This window comes from Solanum stenotomum, chromosome 2, assembly GCF_019186545.1.
Source record: "Solanum stenotomum isolate F172 chromosome 2, ASM1918654v1, whole genome shotgun sequence".
Lineage (NCBI taxonomy): Eukaryota > Viridiplantae > Streptophyta > Magnoliopsida > Solanales > Solanaceae > Solanum > Solanum stenotomum.
The window spans coordinates 37,574,532-37,594,395 of record NC_064283.1 but is presented as its reverse complement, the minus strand read 5'-3'; the positions used below and the strand labels follow the sequence as shown (position 1 = coordinate 37,594,395).

The following is a 19,864-nucleotide window of genomic DNA, read 5'->3' as shown; positions in this document are numbered from 1 at the left end:
TTTATACATTTCGGTATAAAATGTGTTTTTGTTTGTATAAAGCAAGAGAAAAGTGTATATACAAATACAAATACAAATACATATATTTTTGTTCTATACACTTATAATTATACAAATACATATTTTATTATATAAATTATAATGTATAAACGAATTTATATAAAACTGGACAATTTGTATAAAATTAGATGTTTGTAGCGAATTATACAAATCAAAAGCTTCATAGCAAACATAAAATTTGCTATGAAACGCAATTATTCAAACTATAAATATAACATACAAATATAATTTTTATGTTTACCATATATAAAAGTTGCTCAAGAAAGAAATTATTAACCCATAATGATGTAATACTTTAATTGAATTTTAGATAGTTTGACCAAAAAATGAATTTGAAAAAAAAAGTAAATATGCGCAAGTGATATTTTGCAAAGTTATCTCCATTGTAATGTTAATGTTTATTTTGACACAACTCAGAGTTTTTGAAAGACAGAAGAAACAAGTGCGGAGTTGAGTGAGAGAGAAGAAGAAGAAGATGTTAGGAAAAGAAGAATCGAACATGCTGTTGACGTTGCTCAAAGCCGGAGATCATCGTCCGTTCGATGAGATCGTCGCCGACTTCACTTCCAGTTTCCCTCCCCATCGACAATTTTATGCCTGCATCTCTCTCGCCTTAATACTTGACGTAAATCTCTCTCTCTCTTTCTCCATCTCTATCTTTCCGAAGAGCAGTACCTTTGAAATTAATTTAGGGTTTCAATTGCTGTGTGATGTGACACAAGGATTTTTCCTCTCCATTTAGGGTTTTCTAGTTCGTGTATGTGGTGACTATTTTTTGACATTTTATAAACTTCATTTGGAAGTCTGGTTTTATTCCACAAGGAAAAGCATTTTAATTTAATGATTTAAGCAATTCTAGCAAAGAATTTGGAGACATTAAATTTTTGAACTTCAAAGAAATGCAGATTTCCAACTATCAATTGTAACTTCTAAATTCCAGCTGCTTTTTTTCAGGAAACACAAAGGAATATGAATAAAAGAAACAAACAAAATGTTCCTATATGCTTTGAAAAGATCTGCTATTCTAGCAGGAACTGAGTTTTCAAGCAAAAGATATTAGTGCATTTAGAAAGTTCACTTGCAAGATTTGCTAATAACTAATTTTATTAGATTTATTTGAGGAATTTTAATATCTAGCTGGCTAGGGTGTTGTGTACACAATCTTAATATTTAGCTGTTTGAAGAAATTGCCATCAAGAACCCAAGTGTGGCCTTGTGGTTGAGAGTTAAATAACAACACAACCTTCTAGTCCCACCAGAGGTGACAGTACATGAATTCCTCCCATCTGTTTAAGTGTTTGTGGATAGAGTTAAATTAAGTCTTGGTGGGTAGAGTTAGCTGGTATTTGTGCCGCTCAGAGGTAACATGAGGTAACATGTATCTGGTGAATTAGTTGAGGTGCACACAAGCTGGTGTGCACTAGTGTTGTCACAAGAAAGGACAAAAAAGAAATTGCAATCAGAGTTTTGCATGTTGGAGGGAACTGTCTTCTGTTCTTTTGAAATTGGAACCAGCACAGAGGTTTGGCTGGGTTATAGAATTTCCTATTGTCCTTGTTTTCCACATTCAGGAAAAGTAGCTACATACTTCCTCTTATCCTTTTGTAAGTGGTATTTAAAAGTTGCTTGAGAAACTATGTATTTCCTTTGTACTGTATTCTTTTCAATGACACCTAGAAGTTGTACCTGTTCTTCATGGATTCATATATTGTAGAATATTAGAAGGTTTCCAAATGTTTGTTTAGTTGAATGATTAGGTGACCTTTACTCACGTTGTATCTTGTAGATAAGACAAGTTTTGCAAGTTATAGCTATTAAACTAAATATATCATCTTCTCTGCAGGAAAAACTTCTTAAACCAGCACAGAGATTAGTTGCTTTTGCAATTCTTCTGCAGGTTTATTCCTCTCAAGAGCCTTCTTCAAATCCATTCATTTCGTTGCTGGTAAATGTAAGTGCTGTTTTTAATGTTCATTATGATTCCATTTGCTATCATTTTATGTGCTGCAAATTGGGATGATGCCCTGTAATATGCAAAATATATTAATTCCAATATTAGCTGCATATGTTCTCTGAAAGATTTCTTCTGAAATTTCTCCTTTTTTGTGGATTCTTATGTGATTTGTGCTCATGCTAGATTTTGCATTGTTACCAACAATATAATGTCTCATGCAAATACCCTTCAGCATCCTTGGTTCCTGCTTGTGGTTCCTTTATTATAAAATCAAGCATACCTCTATTGGAAATTGTTCTCTTCTATTTTCCTTAGTTTCCATGAACTGAGGTTTGTACAACACAATTGCGACAAGTATTGAGTTGAAAAAATGGGTAGTTGCAGGTCTTCCTAAATCTTAGTTATATCTTGAGGGAGGTGATGGGGCTACAAAGTTAGACCTGACTAAGAGATGGCAGAAAGGTATTCATGAAGAAAATGAATTGAAGGCCTTATGTTGCTCGGACCCTTTCAAAAATCTCTGTTGCACCCGTGTCGAATTTGTGTGTGGGTGTTGGATCCATACCAGATTTGGTCAAATTATCTTGGGTGCTTTGACTACATCTATAAGAGTAGCAAATAAGTATAGATCATTGGGTATTTAGTTTAATATTTGAGTTTCTATCTCACATATAGACAGTGAAGAGAAAGAGAGTTATATAAAGTGCGAGAGTGCTTTGCTATTACACAAGATGTCTTATGAATAAATACTAGGTGTTTATAAAGAATTAAATTTGATTGGCTTTAGTTTGATAACTTTAATTAATTGAAATATATACTTATATATGTCGTAATATACATTTATTGGTTGCATCCTAGCACCCTACCACGCTCGGATTCACACCTCTGGATTCTAAAATTTATGTGATGAAGCACCCCACCTATGGATCCGCACTCGTATCGGGTACCTGCACCCGAGTCCGAGCAACATGAAGTGCAACAATTGATTTGGTGAGGATGCAAATAGAGAGCAATTGGAAGGCAAATCTGTTGCAACTCTGGACTCTAGTTTGCCTGATCTTGATCTAAATATAATAATCTTCCTTTTGCCTCTAGTTTTTTTGGCTCCTATAACTGTCTAAATCTTATGAAAGTCAGCAATAGCATGATTTTCCAACAAAAGAAGATAGCCGGCAATATGTACTAAATTGCTGTTTCAAGGTTTAACTGAAGAAGGTGAGGGAGAAAACCCAACATTTTCGAGAAGGTAATGTCATTTTATTTATTAACAAAACCCAAGAATATGCAACCCAAGGGTGTTGGTCTAATGGTCAATGAAGGGGTTGAGAACCATGAGGTCCCAGGTTCGAATCTTAGTGGATATATAGTTATGTACCTCTGCTGTTGGGACGTAGAAACTAGCAGGTATCCAGTAAAATTGCGAAAGATGTCTTGAACACCACATTTCCAGAAAAGGAAAAAAGAAACCCAAGAATCATCTCAGCAGTGTAAAACATGTAACATATATTATGTATACGGGTAAAATGTTTCATTAAATTTTAGGGAGTATAAAGAATTTTTTAAGGGGCATCCATATGTAGACTGTTCGGGTGTGCACTGGGGAAGCTTTCAATGTTCTTTTAACACATAAATGCAGACTCTAAATGTCTGTGGCAGATTAAGACAGTTATGGAGCCATCACAGTACAAGCAGGATCAGTTCATGACTATCTTGAAAAAAAAAGCAGGATCTATAACTTAGATGTAATCAAGCTTAGTTGCTGATTAGATGGTAACGAAGAGAGGTATATGGTATGAAGCTGAGCAGATTCCGGATTGTCCTTACCAGCTTTGGACTGTATAAAATTCTTATTATGACTTGGATATTTAGGTGCATGCAATTTGTCAATATTTTCAAGTGAAGGGGTAGTATTAGCTATATCTGTGGGTAAATTTTAAATGTTAAGACTGAAAATTGTAAGGCTCCTGACTCAAAAAAGACAAAAAAAGAAAAAAGAAAGAGGCACAATTTATTTTTCTATGAGCTGTAGATGAATACTGAGAGAATTCAGAATTGTATTGCTTTGGTAGCTGATCGTTTGTAAGTGTTCATGAACTGTCCATCTCATTTACTCTCTTCCCAGCCACACTTATTTTTAATGAGCTTTCAAGAGCTATGAAGTTAGTAAATCACTTTCTTCACCTGTAAGTGATAAGCTCTATATATGATTTGCATGATACATTCTTGGTTGAATTCCTTGATAGTTGTGATTAAGTGACCATTGATTTTTTCACTGTGGTTCTTTGTTTTGCTTATTTGCAGGCAGCCTGTGATGAAGGAGCTGAACAACGTGAAAGGGCTTTTATTCTTCAGTTGTTAGGCCCAGCCTGCTCAACCAGTAGCAGAGAGGTTTACTTATTGTTTCCCTGTTGTGTGTACAATTGGTCTTGTTTAGAGGGTTAAAAGCCCTGGTTTTAATTATTTTCTATATCTGATGTTTAAAGCTTATAGTAGAGTTATTTTTGTGTGAGATCATTTTAACCTAAGGGCTGTAGTTGTCTGTATGATGAATTTCCTCATTCATAAGAGAATATAATAGTTATTTCGATTTATTATGATTTGGTCATATACCTTTTCTTAAGAATCGGCCACAGGACTTCCTGGGTATGGTGGTTTTTGCCTGTATGATAGATTGCTAATTAGCGTTTATTGTGTTGGGGAAATAGAGCCATGGTCTTGTATGTAGTTCAGCAGCTGCACTGCTCTTATCTCCAGAAGGAAATTTTCTGTTGCTGAGCAAGTTCTACCTAGATATTTCATTTGTTCTTGATATGTTTCATCATCCAAAAGGGGGACAAGGACAGAATAACTAAGTACTGCAGTATTGAAGTGAAGTTGGATTCTAATATGCAAAAGACACTTGGGATATGCTATGTCTATATAAATTTTCTTTCTTCATACCTTTTGTATTTTAAGCTTGTCAGAATTCAGGAATTAATTTATGCCCCGTCCCACTTACTTCTGGGCACAAAGAAAGGGAAAAAAATATTACAAGTTTGGTTAGTGTTATTTGGTTTATAATGTATGTTTTAACATATCTTGGTGTTTAACTTGAGTACCACGAGTGATTATTTTGAGGTTATTCAATATTAGAACCGTTTCAGAATTAATGACTCATTGCAGGTTCTTAAACAATCGGCAACAGATTACATGAAAATGTTCGATACTTCACAACTTGTAAGTGACCAATCGTCTAAAATATTCATGTGCTTATAAGAAATTTGACTCCACAATATGGGTATATGTAGTGCAATTAATTTAAAACTATCAACAGCAAATTGCCTTGATAGTCTCATATCTTCTTTTTTATTACTGGTGGTTACATATGCATATAACTTACCCTCTTTGGTCTCAATTTTCAACTTCTCAGTCTTTCCCACAGCGAGAGCAGTTGCAACAGCAGTATGGCAGTAAAGCTCTACCAGAACAGTTTCAATGCTTCATTGGGAACAATTCTGTGAAAAATAGCATTCCAGACCCTGATGTACCTCGTGGCTGTGACAGCAATTCATTAGAGTATAGTTCCTCACTTTTATTTCTTGGTATTCTGTTTAGATCCCCCCNCCCCCCCCCCCCCCCCCCCCCTACTTTTCTTAGTTTCCCCTTCACAGAACCACAGTTGGAGAAATTTGTCATCTGTCATCATTGCTTTCTTATTCTTTCTTATTCTTGGACATTGTGTAATATTTAGCTTTGGGTAATTTCAGGTTTGATCTTCTCCCTGGATCTAAACCTAAAATTGGATCTGGGGATGTTGATGAGACGATAACTGGATTGTTATCAAATTTGTCATTGGAAGGATTAGGACCTCAATGGATAAGGCCTCATCCTCCCAGGCTTCCTGTATTGGATGGAGAGGTAAGGACTACGTGTGCTTATGTCCAGGGAATAAGTTGATCAATTTCTGGAGTTCTGTTAGATATACCCTCATATTTGGTGCAGCTAGTGTGGCTAAACCCCGATTACAATTATGAGCTTCTATGGGATCATGGAATGTGTGCCGATACTAGCAGAGGAGCAGCTGTCAGGGATTTGATTGCAAAAGCTCTAAAAGGTCCACTTGTACCTGCTCAACAAGAGGTGCATATGCTTCCTGTTGGATATTGTTAAATGCGGGCTTGTTTAAGTTTTATTATTATTTACATGAGGTGATTCACAAAATAAATGCTTTTTCCCTGATAAGTAAGTCGAGCATTGTCTTTTTTTCTTGGATTTCTGTGGCCATTCCTTGTGGATATTACCATGTTTGACCTTCGTGAGAAAAACGTAGGGTTGCATACCAATGAGAAAAGTGACTAGGTGGAACTGGTTATCTGGAGAAGGTCAAGTTTGCTTATTTGTACTTATTAAACCACCTTGGTTTTATGGTTCTAAATTTCCACAAAAAAGAAGAAGAAAGATTTGGAGGTTCAACTACATACCTTGTTGAATGGTATCTAGACCTATTTTGTTTTTGCAATTTGACCATGCCAACTATGAACATTGTCAACTCAGGGCAATAGTAGATCAAAGCAGGATGGATAGTACTTTTTTTTTTTTTTTTAATAACCAATGTAAATTTAATTTGATAAAAGCCTGGCACTATTTCTATAAGGAACTAACGAAGTCTAATAGAGTTTACATACTCCATTCTACACCAGAGAGCAAAAAATGGAAGATAGCATTTATTTTGCTGTAGGTCAAGGCCTATAATATCAAGAAAACATCTGGACAGGTGGGGAAATGATACGACTGGATAGAAATTAGAAAGAAGCAGAAATTCCATTACGAGAACAGTGTTTAATGCGAAAACTCTGGAATGGATTGCTCAGGTCTTGCGTGAAGCATCCCAGACAAAGGGGAATATGGTGAAGCGGTGGAAGAAGAAAATATGTTTTCTTAGAAGTGTTCTGCTTTAGGAACTATAATTAATATGGTCGTCACATCAGTCTGATAAATTTGAGAGGCAGAAGGAGGGCAGTTATTATTATTCCTGAGTTTCGTTTAACTCAGGGTGGATTTTTTTTTTTGAGAAAGTTAACATTTTATAGACAACAATACACCAATGGTGTATTTCAGTAGTAATTACAACAGGAGTATACAGTAAGCAAAACCAAAAGATCTATCATTTATACCCCTCCTAAACTATCTAAAAAGTCAGTAATAGCATAGCCTCCATCTCTTTGGGGAGGACATGATTACACCAAAAATAAAGGGTTATAAGACAGTTAAACTTCAAACTCTGGAAAGGGATGCTCTTGTTTTCGAAGCATCTCTGGTTCCTTTCCTTGCATATTGTCCAACAGATGCAAGCAGGGACAATCTTCCATCTCTCCTTGTGACATGATGTATTCCCTTCTCTATTCCAGCATGCTAGAAAATCTGAGGTGTGTCTTGGCATGGACCAGCTGATTCCCCTCAAATTCAAAAAGACCTGCCACAATTTCTGTGTCACTCTGCAATGGAGGAAGAGATGGTTTGTTGTCTCTGTTTCTATTTCACAAAAAAAGCACCTGGAGCATAACTCAGTGTGGATGAATATTGGGGAAAAGGTGGGGAGATACATCAATAGTGCCCCACAGGAATGTCGTTAACTTTGGGGAACACAGGTTGGTGGACAGAAACGTTCCTTATGCTGAGATACTTGAGAGCAATGAATGGGCTAATAAAGAGTGTAAAGAATCAGTAGTAGAGAGGGTAATAAAGAAGGGGGATAGAATATGCATTAGTTACAGCCCAAAGGAGTGTAGCGAAGTGTTAAAGAGGAGCTTGGTGGGTATCTTTGAGGCTAGAGGTGAGACACCAACTCTATCAGAAATCAGAAGATGACTCTTATAGATTGAGGAAGCAAACACATGGGTTGAACATGAGATGGGAAATGGATACTGTTCGAGTTTGAAAAGCCCAACATGAAAAGCCCCAAAACAATAAGATTTGCAGATTGCTACAATACCTAGTTATTGTAGCAGTTTTTTTAGTCTTTTTTATGGTTCAAATCAATAGATCGGGCAAGTATAAGAATACCAAACCATTCAAAGCTCTGATACCACTTGATAATTACACTGTAGCGATAGACTTTAACTTAGAAGTTAGAAAGAGAAGAATTGATTCTTGAATGAGAAGAACACAAGCTCAAGTATTTGATATTTGAAACCTTGTTAAATATTAAAAGCAGCAGTGATTCAGTTAAGAAGATGAAGAATAAGAGGGAAGGAGCACAAACAAGGAATCTTACCATTGAAGAAATGCAAGCTATGGTTCAAGGTAGAACAAAAAGGGCGAAACCCTAAAGAGAATATCAAAGGGTAGGCTACTATTATTAATATTAATATTAATTCAAAGTTGGATAATGAAGAAGAAAGCTCCCCTTTATATTATAGCCTAGAAGAGGCGGCTGCCATCCCCTTGAATTTATCAATGGGTCTAGTCATACTAAATTTAATATGCTAGTAAATCGCTAGGTGCAGGAAAGAGCCTATTTTGATTGACCTATTTGAAGTGCTTTTAAGCCAAAATAGCTTTTAAGGACTTTTTTAGTGTTTGGGTAAATTAAAAAGTGCTTGAAACCACTTGATTTTAAGCTAAAATGATAAAAATAAGGCAAAAGCCGTAAGTTAGGATTTCTAACTTATCACTTTTGTTTATAAGCCAAAAGCTAATCCAAACAGGCTATAAGACTGCCATCACTTTGTTCAATACGCTTTAAAGTGATCTAACTAAAGTAAATAAGGTGGAATTTTCGGGGTGGGGTGGGGGTGGGGGGGAGTGGGGTGATTTGGTGGGCCCTATCTTACATCCTTTTGGTTTTCAATTATGGTCACCTAATAGTTGCAATACTTGGAATCATTCGGGCATTAATCTCTTCTTCCACCATACGACACTATTTTTTGAGAATGGTAACTGCTAAACTATATAGCCACAGGTATGCTGCATCAAAGAGTGTAGACCCCCTTCAAAAGTATTACAACTTACATCGAGATCTCCTAATTGTTACTTTGCTTACAAATAGTCTAAAACATCAAAAATATCTTCACCTATCAAGTCCTATTTAATTCAAAAATAGTAAAGAGAAAAACAATTCATCTTAAATTTCTGAATTTTGCTCTGCTTATCCTCAAATCATCTCTCATTTCTTTCCCTCCATATTGACCACTTGATACATGCTGGGACAATCTTCCATCTTTCCTCCTTTTTTATTGCATTACCATCTCTGTTCCAACAATACCTCCTTTTTTGTTGGAAGCTCTTTTTTTTCACGTGTCAATGCTATTTTCTTAGCCAGAAATAAAGAAAAGTAGTTCACATTGTGAGACACTTTCACTCTTCATATCATCTTCCATGGCCACCCTTCCTCCTGATTGTTTGAGAAGTTTAGATCCTTATATGCAGAATTGACACTGAATGCCCCTTTGTTGATAAGTTGTTGAATTGTGCAACTGGTATAGAAGGCTACTATTCTTTCTATTTTCCAATTCAAATGTCCTCTAAGGTGTAGCTACTATTCTTTCCATTTCCCAATTCAAATGTCCTCTAAGGTGTAGATTCAATCCTTGTCTTGTTCACATGTCAACCACAGTATCTTGTTTTTGTTGGCATAAGGTGTAAAGATCTGGGCAGAGCTGTTTCAAGGGTTCATGTCCAATCCATTTATTATTCCAAAATGAATTCTTCAGGCCATTTCCAACTTTAAACTAGATTGGTTAAAACTAGTGGCTAAAAGTTCCTGATGGATCTCCAAACACTACAACCTTATCGTGTGTTCACAACATTTGTTGTCCATTTATTCTCCATTTTATACTGGGTAATGATGACCTCCTTCCATAGAAAATTGTCGGTTGTTGCCAGTTTCCATAACCATTTCATCATCAAACTTTTGTTCTTCATCTTCACGTCTCTAATGCTCACACCTCCTTCTTTCTTGCTCATTGTGAGCTCCTCCCACTTGACTAGATGAATCTTCTTCTTGTCTTCATTACCCTTTCAGTAGAAGTTCCTCATTAGAGCATCAGTCCTTTAATATTGGATAAAGTCTTACGATATTACTAGGTTAATTATGGTGCAGAAACTTGGTATGATTGGGTTGAGCGCGGTCAGAATTTAATGAGGTGAGTTAAAACTAGCCTTAAAAGTCCTAAAGTGGTTGGTTTCAGTATTTTGTTGAAGCTTCAAAGGAACACATGGAACTACTTAGGACAGTGTTATTAAAAGCGCGCGCTTCGTTGCTTAAATCGAGAAGCAAAGCAAAGCGAAGCTGTATCACTTTTTTTGCAGTGAAGCAAAGCTATGGTAAAAAAGCGAGCGCTTCAGTCCCAGAAGCGAGAAGCGAGACTTCAGTAAAAGCGAGAAAAAGCTCGCTTTTCTGCTTAAGCTAGGTTGACAGTAACTTGCTTATTTTTTATTTCGTAAAAACACTTCGCGCCTTCTTTCCAAACATTTCCCTCTATTTCACTTATCTTGTTGTGACACTCTTTCAAGCGACTGCAAGTTCAGTTCATATCTTCTTCTTTTCTCTGGCTACAGTTTTTTTTTTTCAATTTGTAGTCTGCAGCTTTCCCTGTTTTGCAATATAATCTTCTCTATTTTTTTTTCTTTCAGTTTTGCAATTTTTTTCTCTGCTTTGTATTGCTTTCTCTGTTATGCTTTGTTTTGTCCATATTCTGCAATTTTCCCTCTACTTTATAATGTTTTTTACTGTTCTGTCTCTGTTTTCCCTGTTCCCTTTTTTTTTTGGGAAGTAAATTATATTTACTTTTTAATGTAAGAATTGAAAAATTTGCCAAATATGTCATTTCTATTGAGTTCTTGGTTATTTATATTGCATATTTGATATTTTTTGTTTTTGTACTAAATAGCGCTTTAGTTGAAAAAAGTGAGCGCTTCGCTTCACACTTCTCGCTTCGGTGAAGCAAACCCTTGTCGCTTTTTTCCCGCTTCTTTTTCTCCACAACACTGAGTTAGGATAGTTAAATAGCTTTATGCCTTCTTCTCCCAGTGCCATTCTTCCAACAGAACATCACCTCCTTCTCACATCTTGGCATTATTATCCAAGAAACGCCAAAACCATCTAAAGATATCCCACCATAACCTGGATGCCTTTGGCCTCTTGGTGACACTTATTAATCTTATAATAAAGAATTTCGTGCTTTGTCCTCTATTTGGAAAAAGGATTTAGGCATAACTCAACCTCAAAAGTATAGCTCGTGAGGTGAGGGCACCAAGGCTGAACACTACCCCATTTTGTAGACTGGTTGGGACCGGCCTTCTATCCCGGTGAACAATGTTCCACTGATTAGGCGGGGATTTGCCTTTTCTGTTGATTCCTGCGGATTGTCACCCAATACCAGAAAAGGAAACAACAATTCATTCCTTCAACCAACGTGGGACACTGACCATTACCAAAATGTGTGACACTAACCAATACCATCCTCAAAAGCCTTCAAAGTTAGCATCCAGATGCTGGCTGAATATATGATTTTCAAAGTCAACATGATGTCTCCATCTCCATTAGGTGTGTGTGTCTGAAACACGTGGTTGACCTTGTCCTCTGACCATGCCAGTAATGGACCTTTTGCATATCTCAATGAGAACTTCCTCTAAGCAATTCTTCGTTTCTTAGGCTTAGCTCCCCATTTAAAGAGCAGTGGTCCCTTGAATTTGTTTTGCCCGTGGTACCAAATCAATTTTGCTATTTGGCTCTCCTCTCGTTTAAGTAGGTCAATTTGAGATTTTAGCCTCTTTGTAAGAGATGACCAAAACTTCAATTGCTACAAAGCTGAATAAGTTTATATTTGGTGAGTTGAGGTTCATTTTGTATAAGGTCCTATAACTGAAATTCTCCAACTTCACTTTATATTTAGTCACTTTCTTAGACCAGCCTTCATGTGTGGTTGCCTTAGGCCTATTATTCTTGTGGACCATGTCCCTGTGTCTTCATTGCCTTTGCTGAGTCCTTGACATTTTCTTGTCTTCCATGTATATACTTGTCACTTAAATGGCTATTTGAATTTTAGGAACTTACCAAATGTGTGTGCTATCTCCTTGTCTGCAGCAATTGTATTAACATGCAATTCATCTCCAATGACTCTTTTATCATCAATTCAAAGATGTATAACATTGGCTTGAGGAGGAATGGCAATTTTCTGGCTAGTCTATGTTTTTATGTTCATTGTTGTGTTGGTCTCTGCCTAGAGAGAAAGTGTATCCAGCTCGTCAATTTTTTTCCCGATGACCATGGTGTCCAGGCCAGATTTTGTGCATCTCGTCTAACTTCGAGCTAACAACTTACAGAATTCTCATAATCACTCGAACGAGTCCATCAAAGATGGTTCTGAACCTAGTTGCTTTGTCCATTTCCACTGTCAACTGTTCTCGCTGCTGGTCGCCTATAGTATTTTCTCTGGAATGTAACACAACATGAACAGTTTTATCCATGCTCGTTCAGTTTAATTGTAAATTGAGAGGCACCTGACCATCAACATACACTGTTTCAATATCATATACTTGCGGGATCCATACCCCTAAATTAATTCGTCTTAATACTTAAATTAACATCTGCAATTGTCCTGATTTTAAAACCAGCTCCTAAGTTCCTGGTTTTCCTATTTAAGTATCTTTACCTGACGGAATGACTTAATAAACCTCTCTGATGCTTAGCCATGCTTATGTGGTCGTGATGATTTTGATGTGGCCAAAGTTAGTGTTAATCACTCTTATGAAGTGCTCGCTATGATTGTTGCAACTAAAAAAAATATTATAATCAGAATTTTTTTATAGTGTGCTAGACATCATATCAACCTATTACACGCCATTATTTACCATTCTAAATTCAGTTCTTAAGTAGCTGGACAGATATAGGAAAACAGTTTGTCGGGTAGGAAACATTAAGTCACAAATTCACTTGGTAAATTGGTCCAAAGTCACTTGACTAAATTCTCAAGGTGGATTGGGTATTAGTGATTTGAAGTCCCACCATAATAGCATGCTTATAAAATGGTTATGGAGATACCAGCGGGAGAAGCCTGGCTTTTGCAAGGAAGTCATCAATGCTAAATATGGAGTTCACAATCACTGGTGTTAAAAAAAATCACAATCCATCATGGTGTTTGTCCTTGGAAAATTATTAGCAAGCATTGGAAGTGAATCTTTTCAGAAATACTTATAAAGTTTGGAACGGCTCCCATGGTAAATTCTGGGAGGATTGTTGGCTTGGGAATTCCTTACAGATGGATACATTTCCTGCAATCTAGACTTCACTGTTGCTCAAAACTGGGAAGGCGGCATTACTTGGAAAATCTCCCTTCAGGGGGAATTTGCAAGATTGAGAAATCGGTGATTTACTAACCCTCCTTGCTTCTCTTGAAGGTTGCAACCTAGAAGAACTATATCTAGATAGGGCAAGATCACAATCAGAGTAGCCTAAAACCACATTTATGCATAGAATGGGTAGAGGATGGCCTTGGAAGCATGTGTGCGGGGACTAGATTACCTATCAAGATAATTACTTTACCTGGATAGCATGAGATTGTGCATGTTTGACACAAGATAACCTTGGTAGTAGAAACTTTCAGCTTGTTAACAGATGTTGCACTTGCCTGTAAAGCTCCGAGAGCATTAGTTACCTTTTCCTTCACTGCACAGTTGCAACAAACCTTTGGAGCATTTTCCATTCAGTTTTTGGACCGAGTTGGATTATGCCAAAACTATCAAAGAAGCTTCAGAGTGCTAGTGTTTCTGGAGAGTTGATAAGGCCATCAAAAGGATCTGGAAAATGATCTCATCAACTGTTTTTTGGTGTTCTCAGACTGAGGAATCACAGATGTTTTAATGGAATCTCAACTCCTACATACTCCTTGAAAGCTAGATGTTTAGTTAGCATCTTTTGTTGGAACATCATAACCCTTGTAAATAGTACTGGTGATCTTTTTGGACTTCATTAGCTCTTTGGTCTTAAGATAGTTCACTTACGTAGCGAAGCTAACTACTACAGATCTTTTATACTTATTGCATCTTCTTCATGCCTTTTTAATGAAACCATCTTACTTCATAAAAATAACATGAAAATCAGAATAAAATAGAAATGATGAGGAAAAGACAGAATGAAAGAAAAAAAGGCAATCCGTCTTTCCCAGCTTCTTCCCTCCTCCCCCCTGTTGAGTCATCACCAATTGGCTGATTGTTGCTCACCGAACTCTCATTTCCTTGTGATGTCATTTTATTGCCTCAGTTCTCCACCAAAGCTATCTGTTTTTGTTCTCTAGTTGAACTTGACTAAAGGCAAAGTCACCGACTGAACGAACTAACTTACTGCCTTGTTTGGGTCAGATCTTGATGTTGTGAGTTAGGGATTTGGATCATGCCTAATGGCATGCAACTTCGTTTTGGGAACTGATGTCCAGTATGAATGAGTCATCATTGATTCCAATACAATATTTTGGATGCAATGCTTCAAATACATTTGCGAATTGGAAAAAGATAAATTGTAGTGACTTTTTTGATGAGAGTGTACTAGAAGAGAGCAGTTTTAGCCACTCAATAGTTGCTACATATGTCAAAGGGAAACTGAAAATCCTGGCCATCTTTTTTTCTACATTGTGAAGTTGCCTCTGATATTTGGAGCATACTCATGTGCATTTTTGGCCTCAAAATAGGCCACTCAATCAGTTAGGGAAGCATATATGTGCTGGTGTTTGTGGAGTTGATAAATCCATCAAGACTATCTGGAGAATGATACCGACTTGCATTTCGTTTGGAGTATTTGAACATTAAAGGAACAGGAGACGTTTTGATGGTGTCTCTACTCTTGTGGCTCTTTAAAGGCTAAATGTATTGCTAGTTTATTTTGATGGTCTAGATTTTACTCAGTTAATAGTCTTGGTCAGTTTCTGGACTTATTAACTCCCTAGCTTTGGGTGGCATAGTCTTGATAAGCTTTTGTTGTATAAAAGCCAAGAACTTTTTTGAAAGCTGCAATGACATATCCTTTTTTTTTTTTTTGATTCAGCCAAGAACTTTTTTGTAAGCTTCAATGACATATCTTGTGGCTCTTTAAAGGTTAAATGTAGTGCTAGTTTATTTTGATGGTCTAGATTGTACTCAGTTAATAGTCCAGATTCAGTTTCTGGACTTACTAGCTCCCTAGCTTTGGGCATAGCCAGATTTTGTTGTATAAAAGCGAAGAACATTTTTGAAAGCTTCAATGACATATCCTTTTTTTTTTTTTTAATTAAGCCAAGAACTTTTTTGTAAGCTTCAATGACATATCTTGTGGCTCTTTAAAGGTTAAATGTATTGCTAGTTTATTTTGATGGTCTAGATTGTACTCAGTTAATAGTCCAGATCAGTTTCTGGACTTATTAGCTCCCTAGCTTTGGGCATAGTCAGCTTTTGTTGTATAAAAGCCAAGAACTTTTTGTAAGCTTCAATGACATATCTTTTTTTTTTTTTTGATTAAGGTAACATTCAATGACATATCTTATCACAACTCAATCTTCTTGATGCTTTTTTCTATTGAAATCACTTCATCAAAAATACAAAAAAAACGAGAGCAGTGGATGACATTGCGAAGAAGGGAAGATGAAGCAACTTGAGCTTTGAAGAAATCTATCCTTTAGATCTAAAAAAGGTTTGGATAAAGGGGAATATAGATGATGGTGGGTGGTGTTGGCCATTGTAAAAGAAAGGAAAGGAAGATGAAGGTGTGGGTGTGGTGTTTGTGACATTTTTTAAATATAGTTGTGAAAATAATAGAGGAAGTCTATTTTCTGGATAAGTTTTAAGTTCCTTCTTACGCTAGATAAAGTATGTTAGAATAGGATTAATAATCCTCTACCAATTGGCCCCTAGGTGAACTATGGTATATTAGTGGAGAAGTGTAGGGGGCATACTCATCATCCCCGAGTTTTGAAGGTTGTTGACTCAAAATGTCTGCTCCAGACGGATTTCTCGGTCAGCAAAAAAAGGGATCAATCTTCTACTAACTTTGTAGCTAATGAAGTTTCTCCTCCTTGCCACTTATTTGTACTTGTGAACGAATTTAAACATGCAACTAAAACTTTTAAGACAATTTGTGGAGTAAGCCTAAAACCTTTATTAACTCCTGGAAAATCTTATAAATTCCATGTGGAACAACCATATGGCTTAACATCCTCTCACTCGTTTAACTTTTTTTGGGGAGTGACATTGTCATTTATTTTTACTTTGTATGATATTAGCCTAAGATGAACTTAAATGGAGCAACATTGTTGGTGAGGATTCATGTTGCTGACCCCATTTTGTTTGCAGTTGAGGTGTAATTGTTGACAGTACATGGTGAACTTATGAGTGAGAATGAGCTTACCAATTGTCTTCTTCGATATCGTGCAGAAGAATTTGAGCCACCAACCAAAAACTTTTAAAGTACTTTGGAAGTCCTATATACCACATGGGACAATGATATAACTCAATATTATCATATAACCGCATGTGATATCTCCTCAGTGATATTGTTGAATTTGTTACCAACAATGAAAGGTTTTCCTTTACGCTCTCCGACTGAAATCTAGGCTCAACTTGATCACTTTTCATGTTGCCTTATTCTAGCCCTAGGTTACCATGTTTGGTTAGAAACTGGATGCACTTTGCCATAGATTTGCTGTTGTTGTTTGGTAGTCGCTCACTGCTTGAATCAATTTTCTTGATAGAATGAAGAAGCTCTGCACCCAGCTGGTCAGATAGTATTCTTTCAGATCTTTTCGTTACATGGAAGTTGTTCATTCCTTGTTCAAAATAATTCTTTATGGGAAGTTTTGGTTTAGCATAGGAAGTTCTTTGTTTTGTTATGTCTATCAAGAGAGTAATGATCGTGAAAAAGCTCATTAGGTGCAGAATTCTTTTTCATGCACATTTGTTGAGACTTGTATTGCATCCATTAGGCATTTTTTGAAATTGTTTCTTGTTCTCTTAACCAGCAAGTACTATTGGAGTTGGCGAATGATCCAAAACTTGTCTACCATTGTGGGTTGACACCAAGGAAACTGCCAGTATGAACTCTGCAACCTTAAATGTATTGTGAGTGACTAATAACTAGTGGCTGTGCTTGATTCAGAAGAATTATGTATATTTTTCAGGAACTTGTGGAGAACAATCCTGTTATTGCAGTTGAAGTTCTGGTTAAACTGGTCAATTCACCAGAGATTGCAGAGTATGCCTTTGTTCCTTGTTCCCTTGTTCATTGATTTGCATACCTGATACCCTTTTGATCACGATTTCAAAGCCCCATATACTAGTTCATATATTATAAGTGTCAATTGGGTGGTTTATTTGAACTTTTTGTTGGAAGTTGCTGAGCTAGCACTCTGTATTTTGTTTGGATGTGCGAGCACCAAACTTCACATGTTCTGAGATTCTGCAGTTTATTTGTGGTTGCAGATATTTTACAGTTCTTGTTAATATGGAGATGAGTCTTCATTCTATGGAAGTTGTTAACAGGCTCACTCAAGCAGTTGAATTGCCAACTGAATTCATACATATGTACATCACCAATTGTATATCTTCCTGCGAGAACATCAAGGTCCTCTATCTGCTTAACTTCTTCCTTATTAATTGAACCTTCACTTAATTTATTTGATTGGCAATTGTTAGGTCATTTAGAGTGTGATTCTATAGGTCATTTGATTGGTGTTTTAGTAGACAAAAACTTGGTATTTCTATAGGTTCTTTGCAGACTTTCTTTATCATAAAACATGTTTAAGGGGTGAACTACTGCCAATGTGGGTAAACAGTGTAAGCTTTGACTGCAACTATCCTGCTTCAAAAGATTGTAATGACCTTTGTGTCTCATTCTGTTTCGATCATGTAGTTATTTTTGTTATAGCTGGTGAAGAGGTGAAGTCAGTGAACTGATGTTTAGTATCATAGCAAAAGGGATGTGAATCTGTTTTACTCTATTCTTCTCTGTCATATATTAGTTGGTGGCAGTGGCTCTAGTGTATACATGGGAGATGTAAGAGGGGAAGAGACAGACATGATCTCATTGCCTCTGTTCAGATTTCAGTTTACCTACATATATTTCTTCTAATGTAGGAAGGAGAGGACCCGTGACATACACACATTGATTTCCTTTTACTAGCATAATTAGTGTTCCTAGAATCTATGATGTTATTCTCATGGTTTGTGTGATTACATCATTCTTTTCCAAAATTTCAGGATAGATATATGCAAAACAGACTAGTAAGACTGGTCTGTGTTTTCCTACAGAGCTTGATCCGGAATAAGATCATTAATGGTAAGTGTCTATTATCATTACTTTAGTGATATAATAAATAGATAGAAAAACTACATATATTGCATACAGTTTATATTGAGTAGTTTGAGAACTCAACTCTGGGGCGTGATCTATGGGGTTGCAACAGAGGATGACTGGGATAATAATTGTGAGAGGCTAGTTGCATCAAACCAGCCTTTAGGACACTTTAGTGTGATGGATAAAGATATAATCCTGGGATAAATTTTTAGTACCCCTTAATACCTTGGTTGGTTACAAAGTTTCGGATAACTTATCCCAGGATTAATAATTAGTATTGGGATAAGTTGTTTGTTTACAATTATATCCTCCATAAGTGTAAAGGATGTGAAAAGTGATGTACATAAAGGGTTTGAAGGGGTATTTTTATCATTTTAACTATTTTATCCCAGAGCAAGTTATTCCAGGATTAATAATTGGTACTCGGATAACTTATCCCAGGACTAATAATTAGGCCTGGGATAAAATAGTTAAAATGACAAATACCCCCTCAAATCCTTTTTGTACATCACTTTTCACATCTTTTACATTTATGGAGGGTATTTTTGTAAAGAAACAACTTATTCTTAGAAATTATGCAATGCATATTATTTTTAATACAACAAACCAAACATATACTATGAAATTATCCCATCATAACTTGTCTTGAAACCAAACGATACCTTTATGCTTGGGTTAATGTTTGCTTCTCTCACTGAATTCTGGTCCATCAGATACCTTCTTAATGTTTGGTTGAGCACTTCATTTGTGTGTTGTTTGTTGCAGTCCAAGATCTGTTCATAGAAGTACAAGCATTTTGCATCGAGTTCTCAAGGATTAGAGAGGCTGCTGGTCTGTTTAGGCTTCTGAAGACATTGGAGTAGATTGTCTCATTCACCTCACCCCATTCCTTGGATAAAGTTTTCTTTGATGTAGCATGTGTACATGTGTTTTGATTTGTGATTCCGTTCTTCCAAGTAGTTAGCACCCAATTGTGGGTCATTGTATCCTTGGTTCATAAAAGTTATCGTTATAAAGTTTATTTCACAGTTAGCCAGCCAGCCATTCGTTTCTATAAAGTCTTAAAAATGGAATAATGTTTTGATCATCGTCATTAGAGATGCGTGAAAATTGCTGGAGAAATTTTGGTTGTGCACTCAATTCCAATTCAATTAGAAAAAAAACAATAATAGAATGAAAGACAGCATGATGAGGCGATGTTGGAAATCAAAATTTAATAGCCAAAACTTGTGGAGCAAGTTGAGGTATTGCTGATATACCTCCAACAACATTTCATCAGAGTTATAGACTATTGGAGATGACTGATCAATACAATGTTAGATTTTTAGATTTAGTATTTGGGTCGGGTCCTTTTTGTGCTTACTCAACGTTTATTTTTTTGGTTGTTTCGATTATTTTCTTTGAATGAGATTTTAAATATACAAAAGAGGTCTTTCCATCAATTCTAAGTTCTACACTATTGGTGAAGATTGAACTATACATTGATGACATATAGCACCGGATTTTTACATCTAAAATTTGGGCAAATTCTTTTTTGTGCTTGGTCAATACAT

At 36.2% G+C, this 19,864-nt stretch overlaps 3 protein-coding genes across 4 annotated transcripts in view; 2 read left to right on the top strand and 1 right to left on the bottom strand.

Annotated features, from left to right (window-relative positions):
- LOC125854930 (uncharacterized) overlaps positions 1 to 19,864 on the top strand; it is a 632,422-nt gene that overhangs the window by 240,016 nt on the left and 372,542 nt on the right. The window lies entirely within an intron of this gene.
- The window catches only part of LOC125854934 (OVARIAN TUMOR DOMAIN-containing deubiquitinating enzyme 1), a 1,192,864-nt gene that overhangs the window by 919,822 nt on the left and 253,178 nt on the right, over positions 1 to 19,864 (bottom strand). The window lies entirely within an intron of this gene.
- On the top strand, positions 388 to 19,358 carry LOC125854925 (uncharacterized). The gene is made up of 12 exons (XM_049534531.1): positions 388 to 685; positions 1,904 to 2,011; positions 4,316 to 4,402; positions 5,177 to 5,230; positions 5,424 to 5,569; positions 5,761 to 5,911; positions 5,996 to 6,133; positions 16,978 to 17,049; positions 17,137 to 17,210; positions 17,438 to 17,579; positions 18,215 to 18,293; positions 19,077 to 19,358. Exons 1-12 carry the CDS (start codon positions 536 to 538, stop codon positions 19,172 to 19,174), a joined length of 1,299 nt encoding a protein of 432 aa, XP_049390488.1. The 5' UTR covers positions 388 to 535; the 3' UTR covers positions 19,175 to 19,358.

Bases quoted from the DNA above. Each gene is read 5' to 3' on its own strand.
- LOC125854925 (XM_049534531.1), top strand. From the start codon at position 536: ATGTTAGGAAAAGAAGAATCGAACATGCTGTTGACGTTGCTCAAAGCC. The intron at 5,570-5,760 runs GTATAGTTCCTC...GGGTAATTTCAG, and splicing joins TGTGACAGCAATTCATTAGA to GTTTGATCTTCTCCCTGGAT. The intron at 18,294-19,076 runs GTAAGTGTCTAT...TGTTTGTTGCAG, and splicing joins CCGGAATAAGATCATTAATG to TCCAAGATCTGTTCATAGAA.